The 21,289-nt window shown below is 31.8% G+C and overlaps 1 protein-coding gene across 3 annotated transcripts in view; it reads right to left on the bottom strand.

The window, feature by feature from the left end:
• LOC143053879 (uncharacterized) overlaps positions 1 to 21,289 on the bottom strand; it is a 72,231-nt gene that overhangs the window by 31,713 nt on the left and 19,229 nt on the right. Inside the window, exons 12-15 of one of the 3 annotated variants that reach the window (XM_076226668.1) lie at positions 20,296 to 20,463; positions 18,963 to 19,048; positions 18,483 to 18,613; positions 16,405 to 16,594 (exon numbers count right to left, since the gene is read on the bottom strand). The exons of 1 other annotated variant lie outside the window; for it this stretch is intronic. In XM_076226668.1, the coding sequence (XP_076082783.1) occupies positions 18,487 to 18,613; positions 18,963 to 19,048; positions 20,296 to 20,463 (381 nt within the window). In that variant the 3' untranslated portion in view covers positions 16,405 to 16,594; positions 18,483 to 18,486. Of the gene's footprint in view, positions 1 to 16,404; positions 16,595 to 18,482; positions 18,614 to 18,962; positions 19,049 to 20,295; positions 20,464 to 21,289 lie in introns of those variants that run through there. One more of the 3 variants, XM_076226667.1, reaches the window with a different exon arrangement.

Below are 21,289 nucleotides of genomic sequence, written 5' to 3'. Positions count from 1 at the left end.
TTTCTTAGTGCAATGATGGATCCGGACATTGATAATGGCGTTGAGAATGATTCATTGTCACAAATGATAAGAAGCTTTTCAAATAAACTACATACATTTTATCATCACAAAGAAGATCAGACTTACAATTGAACAGATTACAGAATCAGCTTAAGGTGAATGGTGACTAGAAGTTTGAAAGAAAGTCTTGAGTGGACCAATACAAATTCAACCGTAAACTTACCGTAGCTTTCAAAGAAGCTGACACTTGTTTGGAGCCTAGAGATTCACCTGCCGCTTTTGTCAAGCAGAAAATATCAGAAGGTTACATAACTTATGCACGTTGATAAGGATTTTAAATTATTTACTTTCTTTAAAAAAATAATAGGATTTGGAATATATAAATTCATTTGACGTATGCATAAGTTAAACGTAAAAGATGGGTGTCTTGATTATCATCGATCGTAAGTGGCTTTGAAGTTATTTCATGTTATATGGAGGAACAGTAGTTGTTTGCAACATAAGACCTTTCAATATAAATAATAGTTGATATGATATTATATGTATATTGGTATGTAAAAATTGACATTCCTTATCATAATACGAAGGAAGTTGTGTTTTGCACTGCTTTGTGCAACTTGTAGCCAATGTTGAGAACAACCCTTTGTTAAACAATGGTAAAATAACCAAAATACCGAATCTGTAGAAAATTCAAAACGTAGCGACTTTAACCAAAATGGCACAATCAAAAGCCCAAACTCATCAAACGAACTGTCATTTTCCTAACTTGTTGTAGGCATTGTTTATTTTGAAAATGGTGGACTTTTTGTATTTTCTGTCAATATTTATTTGTAACAATATTCAATGAGTTCTAAGAGTACTGTCGTTGAAGAGTTGCCACCGTCAATTTTGATTTGACGATCGCAAAACTCCGTTTTACTGTCTCCTCTAAACTGCATTTGCGACCGTCAAATCTACAATTGACGGTAGCAACTCTTCAACTACAGTACTGTAATCCTTAAATAGAACTCATTGAATATTGTTACAAATATATATATATATATATATATATATATATATATATATATATATATATATATATATACTATTATTCCGATTCTAATGCATTATAAAAAGAAAAAATACGAAAAAACTTGAAAAAATGTCTAAATTTGACAAATAGAAATTTGTCCTTAATGGACCTCTGATTGTGGAGAAATGTGTTCCATGATGAAATTGACTTATACAAAATATAGCTTTGTTATTATTTTTAGGAAATACACGTTACTTCAATATAGATGCAGTATAAAAACATTTTTGATTGATTTTAAATTGATTAACGCCCAGTGATAACTATTGCATGCCTATGCAAGACGATGATCTTAACAATCAGTTTGACATGTAGATTGGACGACAAGGATTAAGGATGTGATCTTTGGATTGCAACAAGACACAACGATATGACTCGAGATATTTCATTGCATACGGTTTACTTTTTTTTAATTAATCGTCACTAAAATGTCGTAGGAAGACGACACGCGAGCTTGGTATCCCATATTTTATTCCTACTCAATTTGATGGGTGTATTTACTTCGGGGTATACAAGTGTAAATTGTAAGTAACTCGTGTTACCTGTTGTGATAATGTATGTATTTGAACAAGTATTTGATAAGATAAAATTGTATGTCATGTGATAAATCACCTATCAGTCTTGTGATTTTATTTCAGTACAACATGGCTCAGGCTGCGTCTAAAACATGTGAAATTTGTGTGAGTGCCCCTGGATCACAATACTGCTTAGATTGTGAACAATATTATTGTGAAAACTGTAAGTCGCTGCATAAAAGGCAGAAGTTATCGACAAATCACCAGTTTCAACACGCCTCCGAACTAATCCCGGAAGGTAAATCTAGATGTAGTCAACACAAAGAAGAATTCAACCTAATGTGTAATACATGCAATGTACCAGTATGTACCAGTTGTGTGACAGGAAAGCACAATAAGCATGAATTTTCCAAATTGGTCGATGCAATCGCTCAATTACTAGGGGAAAACGAAAAGCAAGTTCGCGACAAGACCAATGAAGCAAATCAAAATATAACTAAAATTGAGGATAGCTTGAAATCGTTTGATAATGATGTAGAATCTGTCATAATAGCTATCACAGATCAAAGCAACATGATAAAAAGCATGATTGATAAATCCGTAGCTCAGATGATTGTCTTAGTAAAAGAACAATCCAGAAAGGAGAAAGATAAACTCATGAAGAGTTTATCTTCTGCTAAATCCGTACTTGTTGCTGGACAGAACTAAGTTAAGAGAAGACGGGATCTAGATAAAACCAGACCGGATGAAACTATGGTACAACGGATCAATAAGATGAAAGAAGAGATCAACGAACTACACATAGAGTCTACTCCAGAGTTTCCAAAGATAGCCTTCGAGAGCAAAGCTGTTACTGAAGACGACATTAGACAACTAATCGGTACATATACTTTTAGGTAAATATCAAAACTTATGTTATCTGCTTTTTCGAAAACCCCAAATGACCGAAAATTTTTTATCTTAATGTTTATTCATAGTGCCAAACTATTTTTAAGTGAAAACCATTAAGATTTTCAATAATCATAAGGCAGAAATGTCTTGTTTTAGAGATCTCGTAACAACAAGCAATTCTTTATGTGGACACCTATTCTGACATCGGATATGGTTTTCTTTTAAAATGAGTTTTACTGTTTGTATTGATGTGTGTTTTTTTTTTATTTCTACATCGGCTAGAGGTATATGGGCTGAGATCTAAAACATGTTTAACCATGCCGCAGTTTTTGCGCCCGTCCTAGGCCAAGAGCCTCTGGCCTTTGAAAGTCTTGTATGATTTTTAATTTTAGTTCATCTATATATTTCGGAGTTTAGTTTGACGTCCATTATCACTGAACTTGTACACATTTTTCGTAGCGACCAGCTGAAGCACGACCCTTGGTGCGGTATTTTCTCGCTGTATTGAAAACCCATTGGTTGTCTTCGGCTGTTTAATGCTCGTTGGTCGGGTTGTTGTCTCTTTGACAAATTCCCCATTTCCATTATCAATTTTGAAAAGTATATACTAGTGATCTAAAGGCAGTCCCTTACGAGGACTCACATTTGCGATTACTACACAGAATACTACAAAAGATTACTATTTCGCTTTCAATTGTTTTCTTTATGACCCGTGTTGCCTTCTAAAAATACCAAGTGTTAGTACTTCGATTATAAAGGAACTCGAGCCTCATCACGAGTTAAAACGATTTGTTATTTAATGACGATTCGAATTTTAGGTTTCGTTGCCTATTATCTATTAACACTAACAAATAAAAAATGAAGGCAAAATCTGTCTGAAGCCATTTATGATTATACCTAGAAAATAAAGATTGTTTCCAATATTTGTAGAGCTCAGTTAAGAGTTTTTTAATATGTAAAAAGATAACTTACATAATACATATACATCCCAGCATATATTATGATTACTCATAATTATACCAGCCTATACATTTCTATAAATATCACTAGTTAAATGTGACCTCTTGGTGAATGTAAGCATTTTATATGGGGTTATATAGTTAGTAGGCGTGGTTTATTTCGATACACGGTAAGTAGTGGTGTTACGTCCCTTTATTAAAACAACATGACGTTAATGAAAAATTGGAAACGATTCGTACCGGCAATAGTTGAAGAAATTGAAAAAGCACGATAGACATAAATGCATGAAAACATTAAAAGGTAACAAGTTGTTTATTGTTGACATTAGTTGTTGAATAGACCTATGACAGTAGGTTCTTTAATTTGAATGAAATTGAGAAGAGAAATGGTGATGTGTCGGAGAGACACAATAAAAACAACTCAAAATAAGAAAATAGCAAAAGGCCACAATGGGTCTCTAACACAAAGAGACAACTCCACAGGAAGCGGGCTTCAGCTGACCCATTAACAAAAACGTGTTTTAGTTCATCGAAAATGAAGACTTGATCACTTTAAAAGAACACCAGTCGAAATGCTGCATGTGATGATAAGATAAATAAGGTACACAATGTGCTAGTGACCTATTACGATATCTAAGGGGTCATTGAATTCCCTCTCACCCTATATGGAATTTACTAGCCCATGTATATCGTATTAGTTTACTAGCCTAAAATGGAACAGTTTAGTAGTATATTCATCAGTAATATACTTTCATTGATACAAAAGTAATAAAGAAGTCTTTATCTTTTTTTTAAAAATAAATACTGTTCATGAATACTGAAAAAAATACACGAAAGAGCACTCAGATTTATCAATGACGGCTACATACATTCTTACGATACACTTCTTGAACAGTCTAAGTAACCAGCACTAAAAAATAGAAGAATGATAATCATGGCATACGAGACTTATCAAATAATTAATAAATCAAGTACATAATTCTTGCAAATTTAAATGAATATTAGATAAAATACATATAACTTCAGGTACAAAGGCACAGCGGATATACCAAGGTCAAAAATAACAAGGTATGGTAAATAAAGCTTTAGTTATGAGACAGCAAAACTCTGGTACTCCTTGCCAAATGAGGCTAGGAGCTTTTCAACTTTTGGCCGGTTTAATATTTTTATATCCACCTGGTGTTTTTTCGGAAAATTTTACCTAAAGTTCTTGTAAATAATGTAACTCCTTGCTGCCCATGACCTGACCTTGAAGCTTGGTGATTGTTTTGATGTTTTGATTTTTTTTATGTTACAATGTATTTCTTATTTCTTATGTATTTATCTGTTTTGTTTATGCATCTGTGCTGTAGCTGCATGCAATCTTTTGCTCTTCCTTACAGTTTTAATTTTGCATGTGCTACTCGGAAACATATACTGTGTGCTACAATGTGCTGATATTTGACATTTGTTTTAATATATATATATATTATATATATTAAAACAAATATATATAAACAACTCGTCTAAACATCAACTCAACAATGTTAAATCGCAAAGTTTTTGTTCTTCCCTCGCCGGGATTCGAACCTATGCTACTGAGATATCGTGACACCAAATCGCCTGCACTATAGCCGTCCCGCTAGACCACATGACCACCTGGGCTTCGTGAAAATGAAGCTTTCGGTGGCCGGGTGTTACCTTTTTTTTAAATTTTCAATCTAGCGTCGTACTACAGTACATGATATATAAGGCATGGAGATGTTATTTTTACACATCAGCTAAATTATCTATAGTAAAGGATCTTACAAATTAATGTAAGATACAGTCACAGAAAATAATTATATTTATAAGTACGTCTGAGCCATCACTGGCTCAGACGTTCTTATATATATGTCAGTATATTTGTGTTGTATATGTATCTAATGTTATTACATGTATGTTTTGTTTATTAATATCAGTCGGTTAAAGAACTCTTAAGATCTCATGTTCCTTGTTAATATGTATATATGCGACCCGACTTTAAATAAATATTACTTTACTTAACTTTATCATATAAAAAATTTGCATATTACATATATATCCACGCATATATCATATTACACATAGTGTACTTGCCTTATCATCGGTTTCCGACGTCGTGTACATTCAATTATAAATAAAAAATCATGCATAACTCTATATTTCGTTATAAAACTCAGTTTTTGTATAAACGTGGTTATATTGAAAGAATATATAAATGTTGTAAAGAAATATAATATACATATAACTATCACATGACAAGAGGATTTTTTTGAAAGGCATTCGTTGTCATTTTGAAAATGGTAAAGCAAATCTTTTTACTTTAGTAGGTGTTCACCAGTCGACGAAAAAGAAAAGCAACAACATGGATATCTATTCAAATGTTCAGAATGCGGGTAAGTTCCGCAGAAAATTAAATTGATCATTAATTGTGACTACGGTCCGTACACATTAGATACATAAAGGCTTAAAAAACTTAAGCAATACGTAGAATGAAAGCAACAAAGACAGAAAAATATCTTGTAATCTATAACTGAAGTCAATTACATCTGATTAAAATGTACAGGAATCTTTTTTTTAATATAATGCGTTAATTGAGTTACTGTTTACATTTAGTGTAAACAAATTAATTTCGGCACATTATTTTAGGCCGTTTCATTTGATGTAGTGGCAAACATATAGACTTTGTAAATTCATCCAAGAGACGATTCTGGACTGCAAATATTCACCGTGTTGTTTTACCCAGAGAAAATGAATTGCTTTTTAAATTGTGTTGATTTACAGTATTAGCTATATTCTCAATATAATCGATCGATCAGACATTTGTGTAGCTTAAGGGCATCCGATACAGTTTCTCGATTAAATGTCATTTTTATTATTTCGTAATTATGTTGTAGGCCTTGGGGAGTTATAAAATAAAACACAAAATATAACATAGGTCACCGTGCATGTTTTTGAGAAAATTGAGGCTGAAAATTGGGGATTTGTGCAATTTTGTAAAAAAAATAGGCAATGTTATAAATTTTTTGGAGCAGATATCTTTCGTCGTAAATTATTAAGATCGGGTTCAATCTGAAGCTGTGATAAGTGACTAAAAGGAAAAAAAATAAATCACTACACGAATAACTACACAATTATTCAAGCCTTGCTTGACATTGCGGACCAGATGCTCAAAGTGGTATTTTTCTAAACCTAAAAAAAAATGGAAATAAACTGTTTCTGAAAATGTCATTTTTATCATTTTTCTGCAGATACTGCATTTTTTCATGCTTTCTCCAAATCTCAAATAAAAAATATAGGTCACCGTGCTTGATTCCATGATAAACGCGATTTTCCTAAAAATGGCGTCCCCCCCTTTGTAAACTCAACGTTAGCGCTAAAGTGCACGACGTCGCTTGCAGACATTTTCGACGTTATCTCTGCAAATTACCGGCGACATTTTTCAGATGTATAAATATTGCTTGTAATGTACTGTCTATAAATTGGTAATATTGTTTCCAGAAATAAAATCATGTGAATAACAAATACCTCTCTCTGTTTGTGGTCTAAGTGAGAAACATCTCAAGAAAAGTTATTGCGGACTGTTGATAATTTTTACGGCTTTTAAAATTAAATTAAGACTCGGCAATTTAGAACTCGACATACAGGTTCATTTACTGTATACACTCGTATATTATTTAATACCATATATTGACCTCTAGATTTAGAATTTACGTTAGGACGTAAAACATTTCGAATGCGAATTAAACGAATCGAATTCGGATTACGTGTGAACTCAGCATTATCCTGCAAACGGAACTTCTTTTTTTGTACACAAATTGCAGCACAGAAATTAGGCCGTTACTGTTCTCGTTTGAATTGTTTTACATTGTCACTTCGTGACCTTTTATTGCTGACTATACGATATGGGCTTTGCTCATTGTTGAAGACCGTACGGTGACCTATAGTTATTAATTTCTGTGTCATGTTTGTCTCTTGTTGAGAGTTGTCTCATTGGCAATTATACCACACCTTCTGTTTTATGTGGTCAGAAAACAAAAACAAAATCTTATAAAGGAGAATCTTCAACTTGCTTAAGGAATGTTTTTGTCCAAACAATGAAACTATAACTTTGAGGTTTTTTTTTATTTGGCAAAACGATTGGATTAGTTGCGATTAAAATCCTTCTCTCATAGCGTAATTTTATTGGTCAATAACTATATATTTTTTTCACCATATAGCGCGTACATAAAATATCGCACGTCCATTCCTCTGTCTGTCCTTCCGGATCTTCTAGTTAATTACATTTTTCAAGTGAACAATTCTTGCTAACTTTCTATAAAACTGATATCGTATGGACACGTTCGAAAATCGGTGCATATCAACTATTCTTTAAAATAGTAATGCCATTTGGAAATGTTGATTATATTATATATATACGGAAACTCCAATTTTGTGTGATAAAAAGAAAAATTACATTATAGAATTTTAAGATAAAATGCGAGATCGGTCTTATAAAATACTTTTAGATTAAGAAAAAAATTGGGTCACCGGACTTGTTTTCTTGCTTCAATTTTCAAAAGGTAAATTCATAACTGATTCTGATATAAAAATCACTCTCATTTGAGTTATCTCCCTTCATGTAGCAAAAAAAAGAATCAAGCAAAATGATTGCGTTTTTTTTTTTGAAAATACATCCGTAAAAATGATAAAGCACATAATTTTCTACATGAACAATAAGAAAAGTCTTACACATGAATTACATTAAAACAATTTAAACAAAGAAGACGTTAAACTTGATATTTCATATACAGGGTGAATTGTGATTGGTATTCAATTAATTAAGTAGTCTATTAACAGGTTTCGGAAAGCTTTGAAGTTTGAGATTGTTCTGTTTCAAGAACAGGAATATTGTAATTTCATGCGCTGTTTTGTTAAAACTTGAGTTTAATTGTTGGTCATGGAGGGCACCATAAAATGCATATGCTGCAGTTCAGTTCTTTGGTATTTACATATGTCAAAAATAAAGGTACAGCAGTAAACATCGTGTTGTTAGCTTAATCACTATAAAAGCAAACAAATATATAAACGAAAAATTACCATGACACAATAACACAATGAGAGAATGCGTAAGTACAGAGCCACGTCATAAGCAACAAAGAAACACACAAAGTATTAGATCGTCGGGCATGCCCTTTATAAAATGTTATTTATGTTTTGCTTTGTAAACACTAATTCTCTATTGATTGTCACTGTAACGTACGATGACCTATAATTGTTAATTTCTGTGTCGTTTTGGTCTCTTGTGGACAGTTGTCTCATTGGCAATCATACCACATCTTCTTTTTATATTTGGTTCAAAATTAGTTTAAAGCAATGAAGTATCACATAGAACATTATGAATGAAGACAAGAGTTATTCAAATGCAACAAAAACACAAGGATTAGAAATACAAATTGATTTACTATTTTACATTATCACATGTGATATATATTTATTATTTTTGAAGGAAAGAACGTATTAAACCTAACAGATATCCGTAAGTATACTATTAATATTTCTACAAGCATATACGAATAGAAGAGTAAATGCTATTTTTACTAAAAAATGTGAACCAACTGTGTCTTCTTTTTACGAGCCGCAATTACGCCTGTGCATTTTAATATCTATAGTTTATAGCAGCAATATTTATGTTGTGATTTGTTTACGTTATTATTAATCTTCATCCTGCTTTAGACCAGTAGAAAATGTACATTAGTATGACAAGCATACTGTATTATGTGTCAACTTTTTATAAAAAAAATCAGAAACACTTGTGGTTTTCCAGTGTTAAACTTTCCAAAATACACTTAAACTAAATTTAGTGATCCAAATAATGTAGGGACGTCAACAATACTCGAAAATTAGATTATTGATCAATTGTACAGAGTATCGAATACCAAAAACCATACTCAACTAATCCCCTGTTAGAATAGTGCTGTCTTCTTCATATTGAATTGATCATTCTGATCATTCTTACAGATGTTCCATTGATTTAAATTAGCATCATTGATTAATCATACTAGTAAATAAAATACTTTTTTTCCTAATACTTTATATTTTATTGTACGTAAATACGTAGACTATATATACCGGGGCGAACACTTTACACTAAACATGGCTTAGGCGGGGTCACAAGTTCACGACTGTTAGAGACGTCCTTAACAGCACCATTTCCGATCAAGATCAAGATCCTGTGAATCGTGTTTGGAAATTCAAACTTAAATAATATTTTGTATGCACGTTAGCAGTCAGATATTGTTCACGATTCTACCTAATTCAGCCATTTCCAGCCGAAATTGTGCACTGACTCCGAGGAAAGATGTCCGTTAGAAAACAGTCGCCTTATGGTCATTGCAAACTTTTTTGTCTGGACTCAATCGTATCGTGTTCTGTAATTGTTAGGACTGGGATGTGGATATCATTGCCGAATATCGTTTCGATAACTAGACTGTTCTGGAATGGTTTCGGCAAAGACGGTTCGCATTCGACCTCACTTGACCTTTCCTGATCCGTAGGAATCTGTTACGCATGTATACGATTTTGTTCAGATGATTATAGGACGACATTTCAGATCATAATCAAATTAAGGTCATCACTCAAGAAAGTTTACGGTCACCATCATGAGCTGATTGACCATTATGACAAAAGTGTGACAGAAATCATATCTGATATTCTTCCTCAGTCATAATAACCTTCCATCAATACCGAACTGAACAAAGAAATAACACGACGGGTGCCGTATACAGTGCAAGAAATGATTACCCTTCCGGAGCACTTGATTCCACTCCCAGTTTTTAGTGGAGTCCGTGTTGTTTCTTAATTATTATTTATAACTGTTGATGTAAATGTCCTTAGGTTTTGTGGGTCTTTGTTTACTCCTTGGTTTTGATTGCTATTGTCTTTTAATATATATACGTTTAAAGCATTTAAGGATACACAATGACACAGTTTTGTCGATTAATCTATTCAACGTGCTGGATAAGCCGGTATATACATGTTTATATAAAAACCACAAATATTTTACATTACTTTGTTTTATTGACATATTGTGTTTGAATCATTGCAAATGTCATAACAATAACCTTGAAATAATGGAAATGTGTTTGTATACAGTTTTTTTGCAACAACATACTTATTTTAATGTTTATTGTTTCTTTTTTTTTCATTTGTAGTATGTGTACCTGCACCGGACGCGTAATGTAAGTGCTTTGTATATTAAAAGGAAACACTCGTTCGATTGTGAAAAGCTATCAAAACAAAAAAATATATTATCTTAAAGGGGCATTATCTGTCAAAATCATGTTCATCGACTTGACTTAACTTTTCATATTTTATTTAAAACACACTTAAACGTATATCTAAATTACAAATTTTACCTGTATATGACGATTTTTTTTTATTGAATCACTCACTTAAATTATCTTCACTTCGTATACTTTTAAAGGTGGCATGCTTGTCCTTTTTAAAACTGAAAACGCCTAACTCTTGCGTAACACATCTCAATCTAAAAGTGATATTTAAAGTCACATGAATTCGGATTGAATGAAGTCAAATTATTTACTTGTAAGTGTAAATTTCATCAGCGAAGTTTCTTTTCTTTATTGTCAAAAATTAAAACATACTGTGTTGCTGAGTTTTTTTATTGAGTTGGGCCGTTTCGGTTGTGTCTTTCTGCGTTCTGGTTTTGCACTGTTGTTTCGGATAGGGGAGAGGGTAAGATGCCATTTGGGCGTTTAATCCCGCTTCGATTGTTTGTGCCTGTCTTGAGTCGGGGGTCTGGTGTTCAGTGGTTGTCGTTTGGTTAAGCGGTTTATAAGTGTTTCTCGTCACTCGTTTTTTATATATACATTAGACCGTTGGTTTGTCCGTCTAAATTGTTTTACACTAGTAATTTTTTGCGGCCCTTTATAGCTTGCTGTTCAATATGAGCCAATGCTCTGTGTTGAAGATTGTACTTTGACCTAAAATGGTTTACTTTATATAAATTGTGACTTGGATGGAGAGTTTTCTTATTTGCACTCAAACCGAATTATAATTTCACTATTTCTCTTCCAGTAATGATTAAACAAAACAAAAACGTAGCTAATGTCCCTTTAAAAATCATTTTGACGCCTCATTAGAATGAGATGAAGTTTAAATGAGCTCAATAAATTTTGCGATCCATTTCACTGAAAATAAGATTATTTGATACATGACCATGACTTAATAACAATTGCAAGTAACGAAAGCATAAACATTATGTATATTTCTATTTAGTTACTATTCAGAACATCTTGTCAATACTTTTATAAGTTTTTGACGTCTTACACAAATTCCATAGCATATGCACTGATTAATGCTAGGAATGACAAATAATGTATTAAATAGTTCGAATTGGTTTAATTATAACTAGCTTTCTGAAAGGGCTTACCATACATATGGTATTTATTGTTTTTGATTCATCAAAAGTTGGGAAAACTTACGAATTAATCTGTGATAACTAATATGGATGATACTCAGTATTTCATTTTTGGTTTTGTTTAATATTAATATAACTTCAGTAAGGACTAGAATCTGAAATACATAAACACATTTGCGGTTACTATCATACAATGTCAGGATAAAACAAATGGTTTGAGCATGTGGAATAATTTTATGATATTCTCAAATCTTTGAAAGGTTATTGATATAAAAACCTTTTATTTTGGTTTTATAATTTTATAGTACTGACACACCTTTCCAAAAATGTTTTATGTCTGTTGAAATTTTAGTGCTATTCCATTTCAACTATTTTTAAATATAGAAAAGGAGACATTAACTGTATCGCATAAAGCCGGCATTCAATTTTTAAGATTTTTGTTTAATGATATGTTTTAACGTCATTCTATATTTCAACAATATTTAACGTAACTGTTAGCAGAAAGTTTGTAAACATTAAGTATTGTCATTAGCCTGCTTTAAACATTTAAAGTTTTGTTATATCAATTTTGCTTACAACATAACAGAAAATATTGCCAGCATAAATTCAGTTTTTAAACGAATATCTTTATTTCTTACAGATGGATGGACTTTATCAAACAAGTTTAAAAGTCAACGCAGAAATAACTACATGCATGTTTTTATATATATTTTCATGTTGACTAGTTTAATAAAAAAAAAAAAAGTATATTATTATAAGATAAATCTATGTTCCGTGGGTATACATATAGAATAGAACTATGCAATATTATGTCTGACTTTATATTAGAATTTATCCAGAACTCTTTATGTATAATAAACACAAGTTTGCCTTTTTAGTATTTATTTCTATGTTTTCATATCTAATCATGCACTCGATTTATGTTAAATGATATATGCATGTAAGAACAAGTTGTAATGACGAACTATAATATTCATGTCATACAACTATTCAATTGTTTAGATTCAACATGTTCAACAACTGTGTCTTTCATAAATGCGGTTCTAATCGTTCCTGCTGAAGATAGATTTGAGATATTTATTTGCAGCACTAGGTCAATACCTCTGATGATTGACTATTGAACCCCTAGTGTATCATCAGCTCAATAGTTAGAACTTTGCATGATTAAAAACAAATATTTCTACATTTTAAAATACCAAGGTTTCAAGTACATCAGACAAACTTATCCAAAGTGTTTTTGAATCATTTTTGTCATATAGTCCGTCAACTGGTTTTACATCCTTGGCATTCAAATATTCTGCTCTGAGTGTTTCTGAAGAAAGTATCTCCATAAAGCATCTAATTTATAACAAGTGTTTTTATATTTTTCTATATTGAGCTATTTCTTTAAAAAAAAAAAAAAGATAAAATCTCTCTGTTGAAGAAAAACTCGAACGATACCATGATTCATTGAAATGTGTTTTAAAGCAAAACTTAATGACTTGGGTATGGTCATTATACATTGTGATAAAAATGCAAAACAAAATTTGTTGAAAATATTTGATAGCTATCGTTTTGTGTTGTGTTGTCAATTAGGGTTCAAAGTCTTTTAAATATGTATGACAGACACAACCCTTCCATGTATCTATTAGACTAAAACATACAATGTACCACACTATGTTGTAAACGCAGGGTTTAATAATACAAATAATATTTCATTTAAATATTCATGTGTAATATGTGATACAATGTCCAGCAAAATTATGGAACCATAATATTTGTTTGTTGTATGTAAGTCAGATAATGCATATCTAATGGATTTTCTTTTCTTATAACAATCAAAAATGCACAAAGAAAGACTTCACTACGATCGGTATTTCGTTTGACCTATCTTGACAAAATTGGTGGATCATACAAGATAAACCTAAAATATACATTATCTTTTATCTTTTACTTAAAGTAAATGATCCTAAATGGTTGCAAAATGCTCATGGGAATATTATCATGATACTCTTAAATATAGAAAAGTCTCAATTGTATAACATTCGCAAGAAAATATCGTTGATTCATTAATATGATTTAGAAGGCAAAATGCTATATTAGGTAGGAGGACGACTCCATATATTTTCTATAATATTTTTTGGTAATGCCCTATAAAAATTTGTAGGACATAGTATGTTCCTTCACGCTCTTAAAAATGTGTAAATGGGAAGCGAAAAATACCAAAGGAATATTTAAACTAATGAGTCGAAAAGAAACTGACAATGTCATGGCAAACCATGAAAAACGTCAGAATAAAACCAGTAACATATTAGACAAAAGACTGAGCAGCACGAGTTGATAAAATTGCGACATGGTAGAATACACATTTGGTACAGTAAGATATTAAACGGAAAGAGATGACGTTGAATTCAACAAACAAGGCAGCCTCCCACTTCCGCTTTACAGTTCACGGAACAGGAAATCTGAGTGAAAAGATTTTTGAATCTGTAATTTATAAATGTTTATGTTGATTTTCTAATCAACGATTTCTAAAGATAGGATAGAACCATGACCAAACAGGTCTAGGTAAAACAGCAAGAACATTCTCTGTTAACTTTTCCTGGTTGTGTTGAAACCACAGTTTTTACAGGATTAAATACTCAGGAAATTTACAGATAAAATGAATAAGATAACCCATGACAACCTGTTATTCAATGAATTAAAATGTAAGCAGAAAAATATTAAATAGTTAAAAAAACAATTTCTAACAATTAGAAAAATGTGAGCGGAAGAACTTTGTGAATAAAGAATTCAAAAATGACAAAATGTTTCTGTAAGTAACTTGGTCTTCTTTCATTTTTGATGTCTTACGATTCTAGATTTGTTCGCTTTTATTGTTATGACATCTAACCCAAAAGATTGATATCTTTTACTTTTATTGTTTTCCAATCTTAACTTATAACAAGAGGCTGTCACAACGACAGCAAACCGGATTTATTAATATTTATTTGTGTCCTGGCAATATCACAAGAACCATTACTGATGAATGGTGAAAGTGAAAATCGTCAATATCAAATTTGACCTCCATTTTGTCATCAGTATCAACATCTTAAAATTTGAAAAGCTTAGATTGAATGGTTCATGAGTAAATGCAACAACGTGAATGGAAACGCCATTTCACAATCTTTCAAGAACCATAACTCCTGAACAGTAAAAGTCAAAATCGTCATTATTGAACTTGACCTCTAATTTGCCATCAGTAACAACATATAAAAATTTCAAAAGCTTTGGTTGAATGATTCATGAGAAAATGCACGGACACGACTGGAAACACCATTTTTCAATCTTTCAAAAACCATAACTCCTGAACAATAAAAGTCAAAATCGTCATTATTTAACTTGACCTCTATTTTGTCATCAGTATCAACATATTAAAATTTGGGAAGCTTTGGTAAAACAGTTCATGCGTAAATGCACGGACACGACTGGAAACACCATTTTTCAATCTTTCAAGAACCATAACTCCTGAACGGTTAAAGTCAAAATCGTCATTATTGAACTTGACCTCCATTTTGTCATCAGTAACAACATATTAAAATTTCAAAAGCTTAGGTAGAACAGTTCATGAGTAAATGCACGGACACGACTGGAAACTCCATTTTTCAATCTTTCAAGAACCATAACTCCTGAACGGTAAAAGTCAAAATCGCCGTTATTGTACTTGACCTCCATTTTGTCATCAGTAACAACATATTAAAATTTGGGAACCTTAGGTAGAACAGTTCATGCGTAAATGCACGGACATGACTGGAAACTCCATTTTTCAATCTTTCAAGAACCATAACTCCTGAACGGTAAAAGTCAAAATCGCCATTATTGAACTTGACCTTTATTTAGTTGTCAGTAACAACATATTAAAATTTTAAAAGCTTTGGTTGAACAGGTCATGAGTTAATGCACGGACAACATTTGATTGCCGCCCGCTCGCCCGACCGACCGCCCGCCCGCCCGACCGACCGAACGACCGCCCGCCCGCCATACATCCCCAAATCAATAACCGACATTTTTGTCACAAAAATCCGGTTAAAAATGAAGATCCCATTAATTATGTACACCCTTCTAGTCATTCTCATCTTGACATATTGCTCTCAAACCCTTTCCTAAGATGAATAAATACTCCATCATCCGAAAAGGGAAATGACCAGAATGCAATATTTTAACATATAAACACACGAAATTATAAAATAATTTTAAAGCCCGTTTTCTCGTTTAGCGCTTACTTTCTTATAGTAAGCTAATATTTTTTAAGTTGAAAAAACTTTAAAATTGAATTATTGTATATCTTCTATCCTTGTAAAATGTTTACTATATAAATAACTAGAAAAGAACATAATAGATTCAATCTGAAATGTGTTAGTGTATTCAATACCTTCTTCTTAAATCATATTGAAGTGTGAAAAATCATAATTTTTATGTGTACCTAAAACCAATTTCTCGAAATGTCTCACCTGCTGCCGTTTTATACGTAGCAGATATCAAGACTATCGTTTGTCAGTTCGTATTCATTTGATTAATTAACATACAAAATAATTGCGATGTTATTTTTATTATGCAAGTAAAAAAAATATTTATTATAATCCTGAGTGCTGTATTTGGTTTTCGAATAAAATATCCAAGATTATGTTATACATATGTTATAAACAACGTGTAGATAATCAATATGAGAATTTCAGTTTTTTCGTTCCTTGGATTGTCCTCCAGCTTATACCATTATTCGCACCTGTAAAGAGATATAAAATAAAACACTATAGTGAAATAGGTGAATTATTTCGATGATATTTATATATAGTTCTTGCTGCTAAAAAAAATAAAGCAATTGCAATATTTAGGTGATGCACATTTGTCTATCAAAAAAAAGTAAGACAGCATTATAAGTTCATAATACGCATCTGAACCTGACATTTTACTAGATTAACGTTGGACAAGTCTTTTAATTGTCTGACCACAGTATAATTGTTCTCTGTTACCAGATGAAGAATAACCTTTATACGTATTTCTTTCTGCGATATTGCCACTCAACGCTGTTTGGTTTGCAGAGAATCAACTTACAATAGTTCTAGTGAAAAATTTCGATTCTACAAAAGTCGGAACGCAACAACCCCCTACTAAAATCAATCTTTTCATCGTAAAACTACAGAGAAAAAGTAATTTAACATTGTAGTTACGTTTTGAAGTATGCAAAGATAGTTGTACGATAAGATGCATAATTTGACCCTTGGATTTGCCAAAAACAACAAATTATATTGACTGTATCGTTGAATGAAAAGGGACATATCATCTGGGCACTTTTTTTTCAGAAGTAATTCATTGAATGAATGAAGTTGATAGCCGTGAATAAATATGTAAGACAAATTTCAATATCTGATAGACAGACTAATGTATTTAAAAAAATCAATAATACTGATTTACTTTCGAATTCAAAGGGCTTCTTTTGTAAATACATAAATAATTTGTCTATGTAGTATACATATTACATGATAGTTATCAAAGGTACCAGGATTATAATTTAGTACGCCAGACGCGCGTTTCGTCTACATAAGACTCATCAGTGAAGCTCATATCAAAATATTTATTAAGCCAAACAAGTATAAAGTTGAAGAGCATTGAGCATCCAAAATTCCAAAAAGTTGTGCCAAATACGGCTAAGGTAATCTATGCCTGGGATAAGAAAATCCTTAGTTTTTCGAAAAACTCAAAGTTTTGTAAACAGGAAATTTGTAAAAATGACCACATTATTGATATTTATGTCAACACTGAAGTGTTGACTACTGGGCTGGTGATACCCTTGGGGACGAAACGTCCACCAGCAGTGGCATCGACCCAGTGGTGTAAATAGTTATCAAAGGTACCAGGATTATAATTTAGTACGCCAGACGCGCGTTTCGTCTACATAAGACTCATCAGTGACGCTCATATCAAAATAGTTATTAAGCCAGACAAGAATAAGTTGAAGAGCATTGAGAATCCAAAATTCCAAAAAGTTATGATTTCTCTACGGAAACCGTTATCCATTTCCCTGGATTAAAATAAGTTTTGTTTATGTAAAAAGATTCATATTGCATAAATACACATTCTGCAAGAGCTATGTTGACCCTTGCATGTAAAAATTGTTTTCCTAAACATATTATTTTTTCCCGAAAAAGGTGAAAGATCGGATTTTCATCTTCAAAGCGCATTTTTTATGATGACTACATTATTACTAATTTTCCTTAACAAAAGTCGATTATGAGCATACCATATTGTATGTTATGCTGTTGTCTACATATATTGTGTCTGCAGTTGTTTTCTGTGTATTTGTGTTCATTTTTCCTTGACACATGTCATGTATATCTCACTTAAGATTTGATTAAAATTGAAATATATTATCATTAAACATACAAAAAGTAAAATCACAAAAATACTGAACTCCGAGAAAAATTCAAAACGGAAAGTCCCTAATCAAATGGCAAATTCAACTGATAAAACACATCAAACGAATGAACAACAACTGTCATATTCCTGACTTTAAAAGCACAGGCATTTTAAAATGTAGAAAACGGTACAAGCGTCTTTATTTGAGATCCTAGTTTTAAACATATGATATTACAAATTATAAGTTTATACTTAACAAGGTTAATGACCTTCTAAATGTGGCACTGAGGCTATGGCCTGTTCCTCAGTTAATTCTTCTCTTGCGCCTGTCGAGGAATCTGGCTTACTTTCTCTCGTTGAGGTAACTGCGTGATTCATTATCTCTTTTCTTGACAACAAAATTGAAAACAATTGGTAAATATTTTACGAAATGCAACTAATTAAACTAACAGTAAAACATGACATTGTTTTGAGTTAATATTGCCTTAAAATCATCTTAGTTTTCTTTTTATCTTTGACAGAAGATTGTAGGAACTATTAGATCTCGGAGATTACTTCTTTCAGTAAATTCCAAAGCATTTACTCCTTCCAGCAAAGTACTCCCTAAGGCAAAGTTGGATTAATTCAGCTATTAATTTTATGTCTTTTTCGGTTTTAAAGCACTTTAACTGTTCCCATTTTTATACATCATTCTCTTTCAATTATTTGGTATCATTAATATCTTTACCAGTGTTTACCTCTTTGGTCTATTTTGTGCACTATAGTCTCTTCGGCGTTTTTTCTTCGGGGTTTTACCTTGATTGCTATGCGTTTTACAGTATGCCTGAAAATATAGGTAAAAACAGCATATAAAATGTCTTTCGAAATCTAGGTCGTATTGGTTTGAAAATAATTATATTTGTCTAGTAATCAGTTTGCTATTCGGTGAAGTTACTGTAGATCTGTATACTACAAATATTAAAACTCAAACTGATCGTAAGTTTCAAGTATGCTGTTTTTTTTTCAAATTATACTTAAATTTTATAGCCTTTTATGTATGCACAGGTAACCAAATACATTATGAGCTTTCGACAAAAAATGACCAAGTCAATAAAATATCAAAATTCAACTAATGAACTGGTTTTTGCTAGCTAAACTAACCCACGTGTATGAGGTTTATTTTTTTCATAGCTACGTAGTATTGACGAAAGAGGGTGTGAAAATAAAAATAACTAAACATTCAGCAGCCGAAGTGCTATTATTTTTATTCACGTTCACCAATAACGCTCAAACCCAAATAATGGAAATCACAAGGAAAACGTTAACTACTGACAAGGTTCATGACTTATGATAGGCACATGAAAGTGTGGCGAAATTAAATTTGAATTTCTACAACCACATTGTTCAAGCCCTGATTAGTTTAATAAAAACTTCAATAATAATCTATACAATAATAACAAGTACTAAGAAACAACCTTCAGAAATATTGCATTGAGGCTTGAATTAAATGCGATTTTACCACAGGTTGGCCCTTTATGCTAAATTTTTTATCAAGAGTAGTTAGTAGTTAAAATCATTATACATTTAGGCCCTCATGAATTATTTTTATTGTAACAGGGCAAAGACAGAAATTATTTTGATTTGAAGAAATCTAAGTGAAAGGAAATGTAAGAATATAAATTAAACATATTTAGTGCAAACTTATACCACAAGGTAAAACATACTTTAATGATTGATTGCTTAATTGATTAGTGTTTAACACCACATTTAGGACTATTGTTTCATGGGCGTCATTTAAATCGTCGCAGGAAGCCGGGATGCCCTGAAAGATCCACAGACATTCGGTAGGAAAACTGACAATCCTTGTCAATTAAGATTTGATTCGAGCGCACCTGCCATGTGAGGGATCAATACTAAAATGTATAGCAGCATACAACCTTCAAACGAGCGGAACAAAGATTTGAAGTTGAGGGTTGGCCCTAGAATCATAAAATTAAGAAACAGAAGAGTATAAATAGTTTTTTTTCTTTTTTGATATGGGGGGAGGGGGGAACGGATAGCACGTCTGAACTTCTTTATAATTTTCTTTACCTGAAACATAAGATCTGTGTTTTCTTCTGAAGGATTATCATCCATTCTTAGACCATGTGAATATGCACATGTTACATGAAATGGTTTAGCACAATTCTTGACAGAACACTGGATACAAGCCCCATCTTTCTTTTTACATAACGAACAAATAAGAGACCATCTCTCTTCCTGCAATGCATATACAAACATAAAATTTTATATTATAGGCAAACTGATCGAAATGTAATGTCTGATTCAAAACACCACCTTTTTGTCAACATATCACTATATTTATATATTATGTTTTTTTTGTTATTTTTTTTTTTCATTCGACGTCGGAAAATGAAGTCAATAACATAATTAAAATTGATTATTCAAATAATTAAACGAGTATTTATTTTAAACAAAAACTTTTCAGTTATGTTCTTTGGCTCCTGAAATGATGTTATGAACAAGTATAAATGAATTATATTAACAGATGTACAAAAAACTTTTTACCGAATTTAAAGGGGCACTAGCTGTCAAATTCATGTTCACCGATTCTAATCAAATTCTCATATTTGATTTATAACAATGTAAAACATTTATCCAAACTATTAAAAGTCTAAATAAAACATTAAACAAGGCACAGGCATGAAAATAAATAGCTTCGTTTCGTGTGTATTTGAGTCTACACGCCATCTAAATATTTATCGAGTTGACCTCTATAGTCACCCGATGACCATATTAGCGATGTAAACATAGATTAAGCAAACACGTGCTGTTGAATTATTCGAGGTCTATTTAATTTCATATTACAGATAAAAAATAAATGTTTATCATGTTTTTACCTAAATTAGAATGTGTATTCATTTTATTTGTGGATCGAATCAGTCAATCAAATTATTTACCTTTGTTTCACTTTCAGTGTTGACATTCTCTTCATTTGAATAACTTTACACATACAATTCACGTGTTATCCATCTCAAGGAAAGGGGTTAAATTAAAGTTCATATGAATATGGATTCATTGAGGT

The sequence above is a fragment of the Mytilus galloprovincialis genome, chromosome 12 (genome assembly GCF_965363235.1).
Source record: "Mytilus galloprovincialis chromosome 12, xbMytGall1.hap1.1, whole genome shotgun sequence".
Lineage (NCBI taxonomy): Eukaryota > Metazoa > Mollusca > Bivalvia > Mytilida > Mytilidae > Mytilus > Mytilus galloprovincialis.
Note: the sequence above shows the minus strand (reverse complement) of the source record. Positions and strands in the feature narration are given on the sequence as shown.